This window comes from Cervus elaphus, chromosome 4 (assembly GCF_910594005.1).
Source record: "Cervus elaphus chromosome 4, mCerEla1.1, whole genome shotgun sequence".
Lineage (NCBI taxonomy): Eukaryota > Metazoa > Chordata > Mammalia > Artiodactyla > Cervidae > Cervus > Cervus elaphus.
This window is the reverse complement of record NC_057818.1, coordinates 57,663,773-57,684,668: the sequence shown is the minus strand read 5'-3', so window position 1 is coordinate 57,684,668 and position 20,896 is coordinate 57,663,773. Positions and strand designations below refer to the sequence as shown.

Sequence of the window (20,896 nt, the reverse complement as noted above, 5' to 3'; positions counted from 1 at the left end):
CCCAGTGGCTCAGCTGGTAAAGAATCTGCCTGCAATGCGGGAGACCTGGATTCGATCCTTGGGTTGGGGAGATCCCCTGGAGGAGGGCGTGGCAACCCCCTCCGGTATTCTTGCCTGGAAAATCCCCCCAAAACAGCAGAGCCTGGTGGGCTACAGGCCATGGGGTCGCAGAGAGTCAGACACGACTGAGCAACTAAGCCCAGCACAATAAACAGCGTCAGTCAAAACGTCCATCAATAGAGAAAAAAAGTCACTGACCCATCTACACACGGGAATCACTCAGCCGTCAAATAAAAGCGAAAAAATATCATTGTCAGCAGCATGGATGGACCGAGATTTATCATACTCAGTGAAGTCAGTCAGGAAGTGAAAGAAATATATCACTTACAGGTGGAATCTATAAATTCATACGAATGAAAGAATTTATAAAGAGAAACAGACTCTCAGACTTAGAAAAGCAACATGATTATTTAAAAAACAAAACAAAACAGGTACGGGGAGGGAGACATTAAGGGGTTGGCATTAACACATACCTACAATGTATTATCAGATAGATAATTCAAAAGGACCTCCTGAATAACACAGAGATGTCTACCAAACACCCTGAAAGAACCGACCTGGGACAAACCAGAAAAAGAACAGGTACAGTTCTCTGTGTAACTGAATCAAGTTCCTGCAAACCCGAAACAAACACAACAACGGAAATCAACTCTACTCCAAGAGAAAATAAATACTAATTTAGCCAACAAAACAAAGCCGCGGGACATGAAGGTGTGCTGCCGCCTTGTGGCCGCTTTTGGTAACAACATCGGGGAAACTGCAGGCGGCCCTTAACATTCACAGGACCGAGCGGCTGCAGGAAGAGACGCCTCTCCCCAACTGATGTCCTCGGTGGGTTGGGGGGAAAATTCAGAACAGGGCCAATGATCACAGGGCCGATCTCAAAAGATAAGCTTTTTTTTTTTTTTTTTTAGAGTTGATATTTTGTTCATCATGGTTTTCTTGTATTCATTCTGATTTTTTTTTTTTTTAATTAGTTGGAGGCTAATTACTTCACAACATTTCAGTGGGTTTTGTCATACATTGACATGAATCAGCCATGGAGTTACATGTATTCCCCATCCCGATCCCCCCTCCCACCTCCCTCTCCACCCGATTCCTCTGGGTCTTCCCAGTGCACCAGGCCCGAGCACTTGTCTCAGGCATCCCACCTGGGCTGGTGATCTGTTTCACTATAGATAATATACATGCTGTTCTTTCAAAACATCCCACCCTCACCTTCTCCCACAGAGTTCAAAAGTCTGTTCTGTATTTCTGTGTCTCTTTTTCTGTTTTGCATATAGGGTTATCGTTACCATCTTTCTAAATTCCATATATATGTGTTAGTATGCTGTAATGTTCTTTATCTTTCTGGCTTACTTCACTCTGTATAATGGGCTCCAGTTTCATCCATCTCATTAGGACTGATTCAAATGAATTCTTTTTAACGGCTGAGTAATATTCCATGGTGTATATGTACCACAGCTTCCTTATCCATTCGTCTGCTGATGGGCATCTAGGTTGCTTCCATGTCCTGGCTATTATAAACAGTGCTGCAATGAACATTGGGGTGCACGTGTCTCTTTCAGATCTGGTTTCCTCAGTGTGTATGCCCAGAAGTGGGATTGCTGGGTCATATGGCAGTTCTATTTCCAGTTTTTTAAGAAATCTCCACACTGTTTTCCATAGCGGCTGTACTAGTTTGCATTCCCACCAACAGTTCCCTTTTCTCCACACCCTCTCCAGCATTTATTGCTTGTAGACTTTTGGATAGCAGCCATCCTGACTGGCGTGTAGTGGTACCTCATTGTGGTTTTGATTTGCATTTCTCTAATAATGAGTGATGTTGAGCATCTTTTCATGTGTTTGTTAGCCATCTGTATGTCTTCTTTGGAGAAATTTCTGTTTAGTTCTTTGGCCCATTTTTTGATTGGGTCATTTATTTGTCTGGAATTGAGCTGCAGGAGTTGCTTGTATATTTTTGAGATTAATCCTTTGTCTGTTTCTTCATTTGCTATTATTTTCTCCCAATCTGAGGGCTGTCTTTTCACCTTCCTTATAGTTTCCTTTGTAGTGCAAAAGCTTTTAAGTTTCATTAGGTCCCATTTGTTTAGTTTTGCTTTTATTTCCAATATTCTGGGAGGTGGGTCATAGAGGATCTTGCTGTGATTTATGTCGGAGAGTGTTTTGCCTATGTTCTCCTCTAGGAGTTTTATAGTTTCTGGTCTTACATTTAGATCTTTAATCCATTTTGAGTTTATTTTTGTGTATGGTGTTAGAAAGTGTTCTAGTTTCATTCTTTTACAAGTGGTTGACCAGTTTTCCCAGCACCACTTGTTGAAGAGGTTGTCTTTTTTCCATTGTATATCCTTGCCTCCTTTGTCAAAGATAAGGTGTCCATAGGTTCGTGGATTTATCTCTGGGCTTTCTATTCTGTTCCATTGATCTATATTTCTGTCTTTGTGCCAGTACCATACTGTCTTGATGAATGTGGCTTTGTAGTAGAGTCTGAAGTCAGGCAGGTTGATTCCTCCAGTTCCCTTCTTCTTTCTCAAGATTACTTTGGCTATTCGAGGTTTTTTGTATTTCCATACAAATTGTGAAATTCTTTGGTGTAGTTCTGTGAAAAATACCCTTGGTAGCTTGATAGGGATTGCATTGAATCTATAGATTGCTTTGGGTAGAATAGCCATTTTGACAATATTGATTCTTCCAATCCATGAACAGGGTATGTTTCTCCATCTGTTTGTGTCCTCTTTGATTTCTTTCATCAGTGTTTTATAGTTTTCTATGTATAGGTCTTTTGTTTCTTTAGGTAGATATACTCCTAAGTATTTTATTCTTTTTGTTGCAATGGTGAATGGTATTGTTTCCTAAAAGATAAGCTTTACTCACATTGTTTTTAAAAATATCGCATGAAAAGCTTTCAGCTTCGTGAAATATTACAGAAATGTAAATTAAAAAAAAATACAAGGAGATATCAGGTCATAACGGTCAGAATGGCCTTTGTTAAAAAGCCTTAAAAACGATAACGGCTGGAGAGGTTGTGGAGAAAAGGGCGCCTCCTATGCTGAGGCTGGGACTGGAAGTTGTTAACAGCCACAATCGAGGACGGGGTGGAGGGTCCTTCAACTTGTGAAAACTGAAGGAATTTACACCTCTCCCTAACCGCTTACAGATGAAGGAACTTCAAATCGATTAAAGAGTTTTATGTAGGGACCATTCCTCTAAATCTCTTGAGGAAAATATATGCAGAACACACTTTGACATAAATCACAGCAAGTTCTTTTTGGATCTACACTCAGAATTGTTCAAAATAAAACTAAACTAAAAAAAAGGCACCTCATTAACCTAAAAAGGTTTTGCACAGGAAGGGCAATCCTAGAGGAAAGAAAAAGACAACCCTCAGAATGGGAAAGTAAATGTTTGCAACCGAAGTGAAAAACAAGGAATTCATCTCCAAAGATGCAAACTGCTGACACAGCTCAAGATAAAACAAAAACAAAAATAAACAACAACAACAAAAAAAAACCCCAACCAACCCAGCAGGAAAACAGGCAAAGATCTAAACGGACATTTTTCCAAAGAAGGCATCCAGATGGCAATAGAGTGCATGGAAAGATGCTCAGGATCACTCTTACAGAAATGTCAGTTGAAGCCTCAACGAGGTATCAGCTCACCCCCTCAGACAGCCATCCCCCCAAAGACCTACAGGTTAAATGCTGCGGAGGGCGAGGGGAACAGGGACTCCTCCTGAACTGTGGGCGGAGAGGGTAATGGGTGGGGGCGGCCCCAAGAAAAACAGTATGGACATTCCTTAAAACACTAAACGTAAACTTAATACCTGATCTGGCAAGGCCACCCCTTGCTTTATATCCAGAGAAAATCATAACTGAAAATGATAGTTGTACCCCTATTTTCAGGGCAGCACCACTGACAATCTCCAAGACAGAGCATCAACCAAAGGGTCCATCAATAGAGATAAAAAGAGGAACTTTATCTAAACACTGGAATACACTCAGCCATCGGAACAAATGAAAAAACGTCATTTTCAGGAGCGTGGATGGACTGAGAGTTTATAATACTGAATGAAGCCAGTCTGAGAGGGACAGCAAACTGTCACACACATTGGGGAATCGATAAATTCCTCAAATGAACTAATTCATAAACTGAAACAGACTCACAGAGGTAGAAACATAAGTTTATGATTTTTAAAAAAAAAGGCTGGGGAAGGGAGACGATAAGAGACCGGGATTAACAGATACTACTTACTGTCAGATAGATCATCCAAATGAACCTGCTGAATGGCAGAAGAAAGTACAAAACAGTGAAGGAAACTATATGGGAAAATACTCCCAAAAAGAACAGAATAGATGTACCTCTATGCATAACTGAATCAAGCTCCTGTCAGCCTAAAACAAACACAACAGAAATCAACTCTACTTCAATAGAAAATAAAAATTAACAGCAGTAAATAAACAAACTGAAATAAATAAATGTGAAGCGTAAGTAAATGCTGCCGCCTTGTGGCGGCTTTTGGTACAACAATGGAGACTCCTGGGCTGCGGGCACTTCCTATTCACCAGGACTGAGGGCTCTAAGGAACAAATGTCCTAGGTGCGTCTGGGGAAAGTTTCAAACCAGGGCAAAAGATCACGAGGCCGACCTCCGAAGCTCGTTTTACTCACACCGTTATTAAAAATATCTCATGAGAAGCTTTCAACTTTGTGAAATGTTACAGAAATGTAAATCAAAACTACAATGAGGTATGAGTTTGTACTGGTCAGAATGGACTCTGTCAAAAAGTCTTGGAAAAAACAAAGGCTGGAGAAGTTGTGGAGAAAAGGGAGCCCTCCTACACTGATGCTGGGACTGCAAGTTGTTAACAGCCTCGATAGAGGACGGGGTGGAGGTTCCTTACACAAGGGGATAGTGAAAGAATTTACATCTCTCGCTAACCGCTTACAGACAAACTCCAAACTGATTAAAGAGTTACCTGGAGGGACAATTACTCTAAACCTCTAGAGGAAAATATAGGGAGCGCACACTTTACATAAACCACAGCAAGTTGTTTTTTTTTTTTTTTTTTTTTTTTTTGGTATATGCTCAGAATAATTCAAAATAAAATGAAACTTTAAAAAAGGCACCTCATTAACCTGAAGAGGTTTTGCACACAAAAGGCAACCGTAAGGAAAGAAAAAGCCCTCAGAAGGGGAAATAAGTGTTTGCAACCGAAGTGAAAAACAAGGAATTAATTCATTGCCAAAGATGCAAAGTGCTCATACAGTGAAAGGGAAAAGTGAAAGTCACTCAGTCAAGCCCGACTGTGCGACCCCATGGACAATACAACCCATGGAATTCTCCAGGCCGCAATACTGGAGTGGGTAGCCTTTCCCTTCTCCAGGGGATTTTCCCAACCCAGGGATCAAATCCAGGTCTCCTGCGTTGCAGGTGGATTCTTTACTAGCTGAACCACAACGGAGACCCCGCAAATAATGATCAAAAAAACAATCAACCCAGTGGAAAAACTGGCAAAAATCTAAATGGACATTTCTCCAAAGAAGGCACCCAGATGTCCATAAAGCACATGAAAAGATGCTCAGGACCACTCTTACAGAAATGCCAATCAAACTGCAACCAGGTGTCACTCACACCCCTCCGAGGAGCCATCCTCCAAGAGATATACAAGGATGAAATGCTGCGGAGGGCTGGGAAATCAGGGACTCCTCCTGCACTGTGGGCGGGGGTGGAAATGAGTGGGTGCGGCCACAAACGAAAACAGTATGGGATTCCTTAGAACACTACACTTAACACATGATCCGGCAAGCCCACTCCCGGTCTTAGATTGGGAGAAAATCAAAACTGAAAATGATGGTTGCACCCCTGTTTTCAGGGCAGCGTTACTGACAATCTCCAAGACAGAGCAGAAATGAAACTCCTTCAATAGAGAAATAACGAGGAACTTGTCCATCAAAACTCAGCCATCGAAACGAATGAAAACAAGTCAGTTTAGGAGCATGGATTGACAGAGAGATTTACCATACTGAGTGAAGCCGGTCAGAGAGGGAAAGCAAAGGATCACAGACATGGAGAATCTATAAATTCCTCAAGTGAACTAATTCGTAAACTGAGACAGACTCACAGACATAGAAACAGGAGTTTACGATTTTTTTTTAAAGTTTGGGGAAGGGAAACATTAAGAGATGGGGGTTTACAGATACACACTACTTATTTTCAGATAGATAATCGAAATGGACCTACTGAATAGCACAGGAAGTCTACTGAACACACTCAAAGAACCTAAATGGGAAAAGACCCCGAAAAGTGATAGAATAGATGTACCTCTGTGTATAACTGAATCAAGTTTCTGTCAACCTAAAATAAACACAACAGAAATCAACTCTACTTCAATAGAAAATAAAAGTTAACCATAATAAATGAATAGATAATTGTGACGCATGGGGAAATGCTCCCGCCTTGTGGCCCCTTTTGGTACAGCAACGGAAAATCCTGGGCTGACGGCACTTCACATTCACCAGGACTCAGGGGCTGGAAGGAAGAAACTCCTGCCTGAAGAAATGTCCTAGGTGCATCGGGGAAAAAGAGGCAAGCCAGGGCAAAAGATCACGAGCCAATCTCCAAAGCTCAGTTTTACACACAGTGTTATTAAAAATGTCACATGAAAAGTTTTCAACTTTGTGAAATGTTATAGAAATGTAAATCAAAACTGCAAATCAAAAATGTAAAAGGAGAAACGGAAAGATATACCCATTTGGATGCAGAGTTCCAAAGAATAGCAAGGAGAGATAAGAAAGCCTTCCTCCGTGATCAGTGCAAAGAAATAGAGGAAAATAATAGAATGGGCAAGACTAGAATTCACTTCAAGAAAATTAGAGATACCAAAAGAATATTTCATGCAGAAATGGGCACAATAAAGGACAGAAATGGTATGGATCTAACAGATGCAGAAGATATTAAGAGGAGGTGGCAAGAATACACAAAAGAACTGTACAAGAAAGATCTTAATGACCAAGATAAGCACGATGGTGTGATCACTCACCTAGAGCCAGACGTCTTAGAATGCGAAGTCAAGTGGACCTTAAGAAGCATCACTATGAACAAACTAGTGGAGGTGATGGAAATCCAGCTGAGCTATTTCAAATCCTAAAAGATGATGCTGTTAAAGTCCTGCACTCAATATGCAGGGAAGTTTGGAAAACTTAGCAGTGGCCACAGGACTGGAAAAGGTCAGTTTTCATTCCAATCTGAAAGAAAGGCAATGTCAAAGAATGCTCAGACTACAGCACAATTGCACTCATCTCACACTGGGCTTCCCTGGTGGCTCAGAGGTTAAAGTGTCTGCCTGCAACGCAGGAGACCTCGGTTCGACCCCTGGGTAGGGAAGATCCCCTGGAGAAAGAAATGGCAACCCACTTCAGTATTCTTGCTGAAGAATCCCATGGACAGAGGAGCCTGGTAGCAAAGAGTCGGACACAACTGAGCGACTTCACTTTCACTTTCTTTCACACACCAGTAAAGTAATGCTCAAAATTCTCCAAGTGAGGCTTTAACAGTATATGAATCGAGAACTTCCAGATGTTCAAGTTGTATTTAGAAAAGGCAGAGGAACCAGAGATTAAAGGAGGGAAGCCACAAAAGAAAAACAAAATAACCCTCAGGATAAAAAAATGTTACAACCCAGGTTAAAATAAGGAAGTCATCCTCAGAACATGCAAACAACCCGTGCTGTTCAATAGAAAAAGTGGAAGAGGGCAAAGATCTAAACAAATATTTCTCCCCAGAAGACATCCAGGTGGCTATAAAGCACATGAAAAGATGCTCACATCGCTAATTATTAAAGAAATTAAAATCAAAACTACAAGAACGTATCACCTCACACAGCTCAGAATGGCCTATGTCTTAACGTTTACTAACAAAATGGCAGAGAGGACGTGGAGACACGGGACACTCCTGCACTGATGCTGGCAGTGAGCTGTTAGCAGTCAGGGTGGAGGACAGGGAGGGGCTTCCTTAAACAAGGGCAAAGGGAAGGAATTTACTCTCTCCCTAACTGCTTACAGAAGAAAAAATCCAAATTGCTTGAAGATTAAATGGACGGAAGATCACTCTAATCCTCTTGAGGGAAATATAGGCAAACACACTTGGACATGAATCACAACATGTTCTTTTGGAATCTATGTTTAGAATAATTAAAAATAAAATAAAACTTTAAAAAGGCAGCTCATCACCTAAAATGCTTTTGCACTGCAAGGGCAACCCTAAAGGAAAGAAAAAGACAACCCTCAGAATGGGAAAATAAATGTTTGCAACAGATGTTTAAAATAATGAATTCATTTTCCAACATACAAACTGCTCATGCAGCTCATGATAAATCTGAAAACCACCCCCCCACACACACACACAAAACCCTACTAGTCCAATAGAAAAACCAGCAAAGATCTAAATGGATATTTCTCCAAGGAAGGCATCCAGATGGCCATAAAACACATGAAAAGATGCTCAGGATCACTTTTAGAGAAACGCTAATCAAAACTGCAGTGAGGTATCACCTCACACCCCACGGAACATCCATCTTCCAAAAGGTCTTCAAAAGTTAATTGTTGCTGAGGGCAAGGGTCACAGAGAATCCTCCTACACTGTGGGTGGGAGTGTAATTGAGTGGGTGCAGCCACAAGGAAAAGAGTGTGGAAATTCCTTAAAATACTAAAGATAGACATACCACACGATCTGGGAAGCCCACCCCTTGCCTTAGACCCAGAGAAAATCATGATTTAAAATGATAGTTGCACCTCTATTTTCAGGGCAGCACTACTGACAATATCTAAGACAGAGCATCAACCAAAATTGCATCTAGAGAGAAATGAAGAGTCTCGTGTCCATCTAAACACTAGAATACACTCCAAAAAAATGAATGAATGACATTTTCAGGACATTGGACGGACTGAGAATTTATCATACTCAGTAAAGTCAGAGATGAAAGAAGAAGTATCACTTAGAGGGGGCATCTATAAATTTATACAAATTAACTATAAACAGAAACAGACTCACAGACTTAGAAACCCACCTTACAACTTTTTAAAAAAATGTAGTGGCAAGGAGACATTTAGAGGTTGCAATGAACAAAAACACACTACTTTTTATCATATAGATAATGCCAGTGGACCTACCACATAGCACAGGGAAGTGGCCAGATACACTGGAAGAACCCATATGGGAAAAGACCCCCAAAAAAGAACAGAAGAGATATACATCTGTGTATAACTGAATCACGTTCTTGTAAGCCTAAAACAAACACAACAGAAATCAACTCTACTCCAATAGAAAATAAAAATTAACCAAAAAATAAAAAAAGAGAAAGAGAGATATCAAGGGAACACTTCATGCAAAGATGGGCACAATAAAGGACAGAAACAGTATGGACCTAACAGAAGCAGAAGATAATGAGAAGTGGCAAAGACACAGAGATGAACTATACTGGGCTTCCCCTGTGGCTCAGCCGGTGAAGAATCCTCCTACAATGTGGGAGACCTAGGTTTGAACCCTGGGTTGGGAAGGTTCCCTGGAGAAGGAAAGGCTATCCACTCCTGTATTCTGGCCTCGAGAATTCGACAGACTGTATAGTCCATGGGGTCACAAAGAGTTGGACATGACTATTAAGGAGAGGTGGTGAAAATATACAGATGAACTAAACTGAAAAGATCTTGTCACATCAGATAAGCCCGATGGTATGATCACTCACCTAGAGTCAGAAATCCTGGAGTGAGAAGTCAAGTGGGTCTTAGGAAGCATCACTATAAACTGAGCTATTGGAGATGATGGATTTCCAGCCGAGCTGTTTCAAATCCTAAAAGATGATGCTGTGACAGTGCTGCACGCAGTATGCCAGCAAATTTGGAAAACACAGCAGTGGCCACAGGTCGGGAAAGATCAGCTTTCATTCCAATCCCAAAGAAGATCAATGCCAAAGAATGTTCAAACTTCTGCACAACTGCACTCATTTTACTTGCCAGCAAGGTAATGCTCAAAATCCTCCAAGCTAGGTTTCAACAGTATGTGAACTGAGAATGTCCAGATGTACAAGCTGGATTTAGAAAAGACAGATGAGTCAGAGATGAAATTGCCAACATCCGTTGGATCATAGAAAAAGCAAGAGAATTCCAGAAAACATCTACTTCTGCTTCATTGATTATGCTAAAGGCTTTGTGTGGATCACAACAAACTGTGGAAAATTCTGAAAGAGCTGGGAATACCAGACAACCTGATCTGCTTCCTGAGAAACTGGTATGCAGGTCAAGAAGAAACAGTTAGAACTGAACATGGAACAATGAACGGGTTCCAAATTGGGAAAGGAGTACATCAAGGCTGTATATTGTCACCTGCTTATTTAACTTATATGCGGATAACATTATGCAAAATGCTGGGTTGGAGGAGGCTCAAGCTGGAATCAAGATTGCCAGGAAAAATATCAATAACCTCAGATATGCAGATGACACAACCCTAAGGCAGAAAGCAAAGAGGAACTAAAGAGCCTCTCAATGAAAGTGAAAGAGGAGAGTGAAAAAGCTGGCTTAATACTCAAAATTCAAAAAACTAAGATCATGGCATCCAGTCCCATCTCTTCATGGCAAATAAAAGGGGAAACAATGGAAACAGTGAGAGACTTTATTTCCTTGGACTCCAAAATCACTGAAGGGGTGACTGCAGCCATGAAATTAAAAGATGCTTGCTCCTTGGAAGAAAAGCTGTGACAAACCTAGACAGCATGTTAAAAAGCAGAGACATCACTTTGCCAACAAAGGTCTGTCTAGTCAAAGCTATGGTTTTTCGAGTAGTCATGTGTGGATGTGAGATTTGGACCATAAAGAAGGCTGAACGCTGGAGAACTGATGCTTTTAAACTGTGGTGTTGGAGAAGACTCTTGGGAGTCCCTCGAACAGCCAGAAGATCAAACCAGTCCATCCTAAAGGAAATCAGTGCTGAATATTCATTGGAAGGACTGATGCTGAAGCTGAAACTCCAGTACTTTGGCCACCTGATGCTAAGAGCCAACTCATTGGAAAAGACCCTGATGCTGGGAAAGATTGAGGGCAGGAGGAGAAGGGGATGACAGAGGATGAGATGGTTAGTGGGCATCATCAACTCAATGGACATGAGTTTGAGCAAGCTCTGGGAGTGGGTGATGGACACGGAGGCCTGATGTGCTGCAGTCCATGGGGTCACAAAGAGTCGGACACGACTGAGCGACTGAACAACATTGTGGTCTCGTGAGAGAGGAAGGCATTGTAGAATGTGTAAAGAGTCTAGAATGTAACATCCCAAAAAGCTTTATAGAAAGCACCTTTACTGTAATAGGCAATAGTTAAAACCCAGATCCTGAGATCTCCATCAGAATAACACTCAGCCAAAAGTAAGCGTGGACCTCTGTCTTTATGAGGAGGGCAGCATGACTTTATACCAGTAAAGTTAGAGAGTGACCACTAGTCTAGAGCGAAGGAGGCAGAGAACTCAAGAAAGAAGGTTAGAATCATGTGAATCATCATGGAGCTTTTTGTCTGTACTCACAAACTCCCATTTATTCCTCAGTAGCAGAGATCGTAGGATGCAGGAGACTCCAGGAGACATTCTACAAGTGAAGGAACCCAAACCCTGAGGGTAGATAAGGGATTCTGGAAGGAAGCTATCCTCACCCAAGCAGGCCAGGTTCCAGTAGTTCTGTAACATCACATCCCTGGACAATTTCCACTGACCGAGGTCCAGGCATTCCCACTCCTCTTGAAAGGTTGTTGCTGAACCACAGAAGACGCCAGGATTCTTGGCCTCTGAAGAAGAATTCTATCTGGGGCCAGAGATGAGGCTTGATCACTCAGAGCTTTTGTGTAATAGAGTTTTATTAAAGTATGAAAGAGGTAGAGAAAGCGTCTGAAATAGACATCAGAAGGGGGCAGAAAGAGTGCCTACTCGCTGGTGTTGGCAAGGAAGTTATATACCTTTTAATTAGTCATCACAATGAATCAAAAGAATGTCTGGAGGTTGTAAAGATCTTACTAGACCCACTCCCATAATTTACATTTTAAAATAACAGGATTCGCCAGGTTTTTCAGGAAAGAGAAACTGTCCTCAAGCAGGATACAGTGTTGTTGTATAATCCCTAGTACAGTTTAAACTGAGTTATGTAATTGATGAAGACTAAGGAATGTAGACAAAAAAGTTTGCCCTTTCCTCTTCCTTGAGAATTCCAGACCCCTCTCTCCTTGGGGACCCCTGGACTTCTTATCAACCTACCTAGGAACTGACTCTCTCTTTTTGTTTTCTTTCTTTTTTTTTTTCTCTTGGAACTGACTCTCTCACTCTTGAGTGAAGTCTATGGCCAGACCCTGGAATGTCAGCCGTCCCTGAAATACAAAGTACATATGCCATGTGACTGTGGAAAGACTTCCTTATGTGACCCAAGATGGAAACAGCAAGTTCAGAGAACTAGTTTTTCAATGAGAAGAGTGTCTGATGTTATACAATAATATACTTTTTTAGATAGCAATATGCGCTACCGTATTTCTAACCTGAAGAAAACAGGATGACATATGATCCACAAAGCCACTTGGACTTCCCTACTGGCTCAGACGGTAAAGAATCTGTCCACAATGCGGGTGACCTGGATTCGATCCCTGGGTTGGGAAGATCCCTGGAGAAGGAAATGGCAACCCACTCCAGTATTCTTGCCTGGAGAATCTTATGGAGAGAGGAACCTGGCAGGCTATATAGTCCATGGGGTCACGAAGAGTGGGACATGACTGAGAGACTACGATTCATTCATTCATCTGGGAGAAAAACTATTAAATGTGATCAACAGAGGCATATTTATTTTTGAGGATTTTCCTTGTGTTCCACAGGATAAATATCAGTCAAAGCAGGAATTTTTTTAAAAGCACATTGTGATTCAAGAATTCTAGGGTGGGGCCACAGTTTTTCATCTTGAACAAGATTAGTTTTAACTAAATGTCTCGTTGATAAATGGCCATTGTGAATAGCACGGAGGTAAAACAGTCATGGCCGATAGCCATGGAATCCAGTCTCATCACTTCATGGCGAATAGATGGGGGAACAATGGAAACAGTGAGAGACTTTATTGTTTTGGGCTCCAAAATCACTGCAAATGGTGACTGCAGCCATGAAATTAAAACGCTTACTCCTTGGAAGAAAAACTATGACCAACTTAGACAGCATATAAAAAAGCAGAGACATTACTTTGTCAGCAGAGGTCTGTCTAGTCAAAGCTATGCTTTTTCTAGTAGTCATATATGGATGTGAGAGTTGGACTATAAAGAAAGCTGAGTGCAAAAGAATTGATGCTTTTGAACTGTGGTGTTGGAGAAGACTCTTGGGAGTCCCTTGGACTGCAAGGACATCCAACCAGTCCATCCTAAAGGAGATCAGTCCTGAATATTCATTGGAAGGATTGATGCTGAAGCTGAAACTCCAATACCTTGGCCACCTGATGTGAAGAACTGACTCATTTGAAAAGACCCTGATGCTGGGAAAGGTTGAAGGCGAGAGGAGAAGGGGATGACAGAGGATGAGATGGTTAGATGGCATCACTGACTCAACGGACATATGGTTGAGTAAGCTCCGGGAGTTGGTGATTGTAAGGTGTGCTGCAGTCCATGGGGTTGCAGAGAGTCGGACACAACTGAGCAACTGAACTGAACTGAAAAGAGCCAGGTAAGAATTCATAGTTATTATTGAACTTTATGCGCTTTACAGATTTTACAGGTTTAATAGATTAGTAAGCAGAGAAAACAATCCTTTTGCCTATTTTTGAACTATAGCACTTTCTAACAGTGTTTTATTTTTTTAACCTTGAATGAGCCATATAAATAATTTTATATCAAAAATATTGCTCTTCAAAATGGTTTGGAATATTTGATCAACTATTCAGAAAATGGTAGAGCTTGAGATTTTCTTCAATGGATCTGAGCTCAATTTTATGTAAAAAGAATTAAGTCAACACAGAGACCTGACTGAGCAACTGAACTGAACTGCACACAGAGACCACTCTAATGGATGTTTTACCAGTTGAGGTAACTGGCAAAAATATCAAAAACAGAAAAAATGTCATATACTGTTAACATTTTCATGCACACAACCATACACTATTTGGGAGAAAAATTATTCATGTTTATAAAATCAGGAGTAGATTTCTGTGCTTAAATCTTATAATTTATTTGTGGCAATAATCTATATTTTACAAATACATTACAGTGCAAAAACACAATGACATAAAATAAATTAGCTCTTGGTTCTGAATATTTTATTCCTTTGAAAATCTCTATCATTTGTGTTGAATCATATTTTAGATTTAAGAGTTAAACATACATAAGTAATAACATTCTTGTAAATATTGTAGAAAACACAAAGATGTGCTAAGAATTCTGTCTGGAAAATGAGTGCAGAGTATATTATTAACGGAAATGATCAGACCTGGGCTTGAGTGATGAAAACCTCCATTCCCCAAATGCAAGAACCTTACTAAACACAGGTGAGTGTTCATTTTCCAAAGCAAACAGAACTAAGAAGGTGTGGTTTGCCACATTAATTTTGTCAGCTTATACACATCCCTCACTAAACCTTTCAAAAATCCTTTTTAGAGACAGAAAGCAGGAACAGCACAGTTGCAAAATCACAGAAGCACCTGAACCAGAAAACGTGAGGGGTAATGGCCTAGATGCTAGCAGTGATCTGAATCCTGAAAAATACCAGTTTTATGCAAAATTCTCTTCTTATCTAACTTCCATGTTCTGTATCCTAAGGCTACACTTAAGAGTGAGTCCTTCCTGCCAACATGGAGAAGGGTCTCTCATACTTTTCTCCTTCTTTTCCCCAAACTTCCTGTGGAACTCTGGACCACTGGGGTAATTCTGTTCATAAGGACAATTTCTTAATCCTGTTCTAAATGTCTGGAGTTGCGGATACATGTAAATTCATCACTAATTTCCCCTACTTCTCTAAGATCCCAAGACTGAACCACATGCCAATGGGAATCTCAGAACCTATGCCTCCCCATGTTTATTTCTCACAAAGGGAATATTTTCACTAGTTGAAAGTCACTAATTCAGGTTGAGAATTCATCATGCTCTATAGAAAGCCAGAATTCATCATGCTCCCTACAGACAAGGGAGACAAGGTTCTGGGACACAAGGGAGAAGTGGTCTAAAGAGCCGGTCCTCACTATGGTAAGAAAAGGAAAAACTAAGAAGTTGATAACAAATGCCCCAGGCAGAAAAATTAGAAGCCGAGAACTAAAGGTTTGCAGGTTCCCTCAGTCTAGGCATTTCAGGAGGAAAAGCAGACACAGCCCCAGACCCAGGACAGGACATGTACCTGAGAAGCTGCCGTCTCCTCCTCTTCTTCCTCCTGCTCTGCGTCTTCTCTGGGGATGTTATGCAGGGAACGTATCTCTGCATCTTGAGAAAATACCTTCAAAGGCATCCGCACAGCTCTTTCACCTGCAACTACTTCACCACTACAGACAGAAGGACCTTGAAAAGCTGAAAAGACTCACCTCTCCTGTCCTCTGTCTCAGGAGAGATTCAGGAACAATCACTTCCTACCTGGAGACCAGTCTGTGAACTAATTTCTTGATTGTTCTCTCCCCATAGAGAGCTCCTAACCCTCTGCTCACACAGATGATGTGAGTTGACTTCCTGGTCCAAATCCAGCTAGACCAACTCTGCGGCCTCTCCGCGGACTGACGCCGGGCTTCAGGTCTCACAAATGCACCAGGAGCCGCGTCCTTATCCCGGGCCTCCCCTTAGAATCCCCTGGAGCACTTCCTACACACCACACTGATGCTCCCACAGGACCCAGAGAACTCTGTGCGGAGGGCACCGGGGAGGTTATCCCTCAACACTGGTCATGTGATCTTGATAGGAAACCAGGTTGAAACCACTTAAAGGAATCTTTCTGAACCATTTCAGTGAATACGAACCCCTCGAGGTCAGGTCCCCACCCTAAGAAGTTATGAATCTGCAGGTCTGACATGGGGCCGTGAAGTGAGTCTTTAGCCAATTCCATTTGTTCTGATGCTTCTCCCCCAAGACCCACACTCAGGAGCCCTGAGCTTCAGCCCTCACTCTCAGCACACCTGAGACCTCTCAGAAGGGGAGGGTTTAGGGTGGGAATTTCTGAGGGAGGTCAGGCTAGAACCAGGCAGACAAAGCTCCAGTACTTGGTGTTCAGGCCTTTATAAGAGACCCTGGGTGAAGTGCTGTGGGCTCCCCAGGATGAGTGTAGATGGGTCTATTCAAACCAAGGGGAGCAGGAATCTGGTGAGCGCTGTGAGGGTGTCATTGAAGGGGTGGGCACCTGTGAAGTAGAACCCGGGGTTCAGCAAGACTGCTGATCACAAGGTGGGTGGTTGTCTAGAGCAGGTGCTCACAGGACTGGCTGGTGTGAGTTCAAGGACCTGCAGGCTGCCTGCTCCCCAGACAGATGCCGAGGCAGCAACAGCATGGAGCAGTTCAGGGGAGCTCTCAACAATACTCTGTATGATCCTTATTGGAACCATTACAATGTCCCAGCAGTTACAGAGGGGGGAAAGTACAATGCAGAAATGATGGGAAATATCCCAATATTTGAGGCATAAAGGCAGTAAGGAAACTAATTGTTACAGATATCATCCCTCTGTGCTAACAAAGAGTTTATTGTTAGGTATTCTTCCCTGCGACCTTAAATCAGTAGGTTGACACTTCATTCATTACATTCCGGCTTTATCACAAGAAACCATCAGTTTTATTAACATGTACTATCACACATAGAAAGAATAAAACCTTTTCCAATCCACTGTGTAACTGATTAAATACAGATTACAAGCATAAACAACGATATTCACTCCTCTGATACAATGATCTCAGAACTGTGATTTCTACAGTTACAAAATGGAGGCTAATCATTTACGAATGAAACAAGATGTACACTAATTACATGACTTTTCTGAGAAGGGTTTCCATACATTTCTAGCATATCAGAGGTATCTTTATTTGAAACATGTCAACTAATATTCATGACATCTCTTGATATTATAAAGATACATCAAGAGTTCAGTGAACTGTCATTGTATTTTCCTTAAAATGCAAGTGACATAACTATTGAAAATGTGCATCTTACTTTAATATGTGGAATTACTCCCTGAACACTTACTTCATGGTGACCTATAGGGATGTTTGACAAGAATGATTAACACCTCCATTTATTTATTTATTTATTTATTTTTAAAAATTAATTAATTTATTTTTTCAGTGGGTTTTGTCATACATTGACATGAATCAGCAATAGATTTACACGTATTCCCCACCCCGATCCCCCCTCCCCCCTCCCTCTCCACCCAATTCCTCTGGGTCTTCCCAGTGCACCAGGTTCGAGCACTTGTCTCATGCATCCCACCTGGGCTGGTGACCTGTTTCACCATAGATAATATACATGCTGTTCTTTCACAATATCCCACCCTCACCTTCTCCCACAGAGTTCAAAAGTCTGTTCTGTACTTCTGTGTCTCTTTTTCTGTTTTGCATATAGGGTTGTCGTTACCATCTTTCTAAATTCCATATATATGTGTTAGTATGCTGTAATGTTCTTTGTCTTTCTGGCTTACTTCACTCTGTATAATGGGCTCCAGTTTCATCTGTCTCATTAGAACTGGTTCAAATGAATTCTTTTTAACGGCTGAGTAATATTCCATGGTGCATATGTACCACGGCTTCTTTATCCATTCATCTGCTGATGGGCATCTAGGTTGCTTCCATGTCCTGGCTATTATAAACAGTGCTGCGATGAACATTGGGGTGCACATGTCTCTTTCAGATCTGGTTTCCTCAGTGTGTATGCCCAGGAGTGGTATTGCTGGGTCATATGGCAGTTCTATTTCCCGTTTTTTAAGAAATCTCCACACTGTTCTCCGTAGCGGCTGTACTAGTTTGCATTCCCACCAACAGTAACACCTCCATTTAAATGTTCAGTGTACATGCTACATCACTGTGTCCTTAATCTCCTCATGGAGAATAAATATAAATGATTTCTCTCTAGGATAGAAGGCCTTGTCTCATCTTTGAGTAGCAATCATCAAAAACATAACTTTGCATACACACTAAAAAGGAAGCATAGCAGCATGGAGTAACTTGAGAGTTCAATAACATATCTTGGTTTTCAAATAATCACAAATCGTGTGAATATAAACAAAGATATATTGCTAATAATTGTACATTTCTAAATACCAACCCTTCATCTTGTGATCCATACTAACATATCAATTTTCTATGCTTTAACTATGGATTACTGTCTACAATACTTCTCCTGAAGAGAACTTCAAAAAAAAGGATTGATGAAATGCTTTCTAGTGTGCAGGCTTCCCTGAAAGCTCAGTTGGTAAAGAATCCACCTCCCACTCCAGTATCCTGGCCTGGAGAATTCCATGGACACAGTCCCTGGGGTTGCAGAGTTGGACACAACTGAGCAAATTTCACTTTTTCTAGTGTGTAATATCTGGTATTTATTTAGATTTAACTTTCATTAAATACTTTCCTACATTGTTTTATGTCATTTCTTATCTTTCTTAAATAAACGGTCCTGTATTTTCTGAAGTGTATGTTTAGGACAAACCTCTTCCATCACTTATTTTATTACTAGAGTTTCTCTCCAGTATGTGTTTTCTGATGTTTGGTAAGTTGAGAGCTCTGATTAAAGCCTTTGCCACTTTCCTTACAGTTATAAGGTTTCTCTTTCAGTATGAATTCTCTGATGTCGAGTAAGATGTGAGTTCTTGATAAAGGCTTTTCCACATTCTTTACATTTGTAAGGTTTCTTTCCAGTATGAATTCGCTGGTGTTGAAAAAGACTTGAGTACTGACCGAAGGCTTTTCCGCATTCTTTATATTTATAAGGTTTCTCTCCAGTGTGAATTATCTGGTGGCAAGTAAGACCTGAGTGCTTCCTAAAGTCTTTGCCACAATCCTTACATTTATAAGGCCTCTCCCCAGTATGAATTCGCTGGTGTTCAGTAAGAGTTGAGTAGTGACTGAAAGCTTTTCCGCATTCTTTACATTTATAAGATTTCTCTCCAGTATGGATTACTTGGTGTTTAGTAAGACATGACTGCTGTCTAAATGCTTTGCCACAATCCTTACATTTATAAGGCTTCTCTCCAGTATGAATTCTCTGATGGTAAGTGAGACCTGAGCACTGGTTAAATTCTTTGCCACAATCCTTACATTTATAAGGCTTCTCTCCAGTATGAATTCGCTGGTGTTTAGTAAGAGTTGAGTAGTAACTGAAGGCTTTTCCGCATTCTTTACATTTATAAGATTTCTCTCCAGTATGGATTACTTGATGTTTAGTAAGACATGAGTGCTGTCTAAATGCTTTGCCACAATCCTTACATTTATAAGGCTTCTCTCCAGTATGAATTCTCTGATGGTAAGTGAGACCTGAGCACTGCTTAAATTCTTTGCCACAATCCTTACATTTATAAGGCTTCTCTCCAGTATGAATTCTATGGTGTTGAGTAAGGTTTGACTTCTTATTAAAGGCTTTGCCACACTTCATACATTTGTGTGATTTCTGCTGCATATGAATTACCTGATATTGAGTAGGACATGAGCTACAAGGAAACACTTTGCCACATTCTTTACATTTGCTTGGTTTCTCCCTGGCATGAACTTGCTGATGCAGACTGAAATGTGAACACCTAAAAATGGCTTTGCCACTTTCCTTAGCCTTGTAAGGTTTCTGCTCTGTATGGATTCGCTGATGTTGAGCAAGCTTTGAGTTCTGATTAAAGGCTTTGCCACACTTTGTACATTTATAATGCTTCTCCCCAGTATGAATTCGCTGATGTTGACTAAGATTTGAGCAAGACATAAAGGCTTTTCCACATTCCTTACATTCATAAGGTTTCTTGCCAGTGTGGATTTGCCGATCTTGACTAAGCTTTGAATTCTGATTAGAAGCATTGCCACACACTGTACCTTTGAAAGGTTTCCATCCTGAATGAATTTTCCTGTGTCTACTTAGACTGGCTGAGTTAGTAAAGGCTTTCTCACATTTCTTACACTTGTAACTTTTCTGCGGATCCTGAATATTCTGCTGTTGAGTAAGATTTGAAGACTGATTAGAAATATCACTATATTCACAATTATAAGTCTTCTCTCCTGTATGTGTACTTTTCTGTAGTGGAAGACCTGATGTTTGATAAAAGATATTCCTACATGTACAATTTTTAGAATCCTTGTCTGAAGATTGAGGTCCCCGATGTTTCATAGGGTTAGAGTCTTGTTCAGTTTTAGACCCAGTTTCATTGCATGAATAGCTTCTCAATCCATCGTAAATATTCTTGTAATTATTGGGGGTAGAGCTCTTGCTTAAGGCCTGATTCGTGTTATTACATGTGAGAAGTTGTTCCATATTAACCATATCATGATGTGTATTGAACAATGATGGTGGGATTAACTCTTTTCCATTATTATCAACATTACACATTTTGGAACAGAGAGAAATTGTCAGTTGGTGGAAGAATAATGACCCCTTGCTCACAGATCCCTCAAATTGATTATATTGTGAGTTTTCCCCATCATTTTTAAATTTCTGGTTTTCAGACGTGCTTGAATGTGTGTGTAATTGAAGCCTGTGTTCAGAGTGGTTTGAATGAGTATTTGCAGTAGAGACTGGATGACTTTCCAGATTTTCCACATTTCCCTTCAGAGAACGTGTATGTTTCAAAAAATGATTTAAGCCTTTGCTTGAAAAGGTACACATCTCTGCAGATGTTGTTAACTGAAATGAGTGTTTTCCC

At 40.9% G+C, this 20,896-nt stretch overlaps 1 protein-coding gene across 1 annotated transcript in view; it reads right to left on the bottom strand.

The window, feature by feature from the left end:
• LOC122692801 (zinc finger protein 208-like) overlaps nt 1–20,896 on the bottom strand; it is a 71,063-nt gene that overhangs the window by 26,760 nt on the left and 23,407 nt on the right. Inside the window, 4 exon segments of the mRNA XM_043900626.1 lie at nt 14,580–14,583; nt 18,733–18,830; nt 18,832–20,169; nt 20,268–20,308. Of these exon segments, the coding sequence (XP_043756561.1) occupies nt 14,580–14,583; nt 18,733–18,830; nt 18,832–20,169; nt 20,268–20,308 (1,481 nt within the window).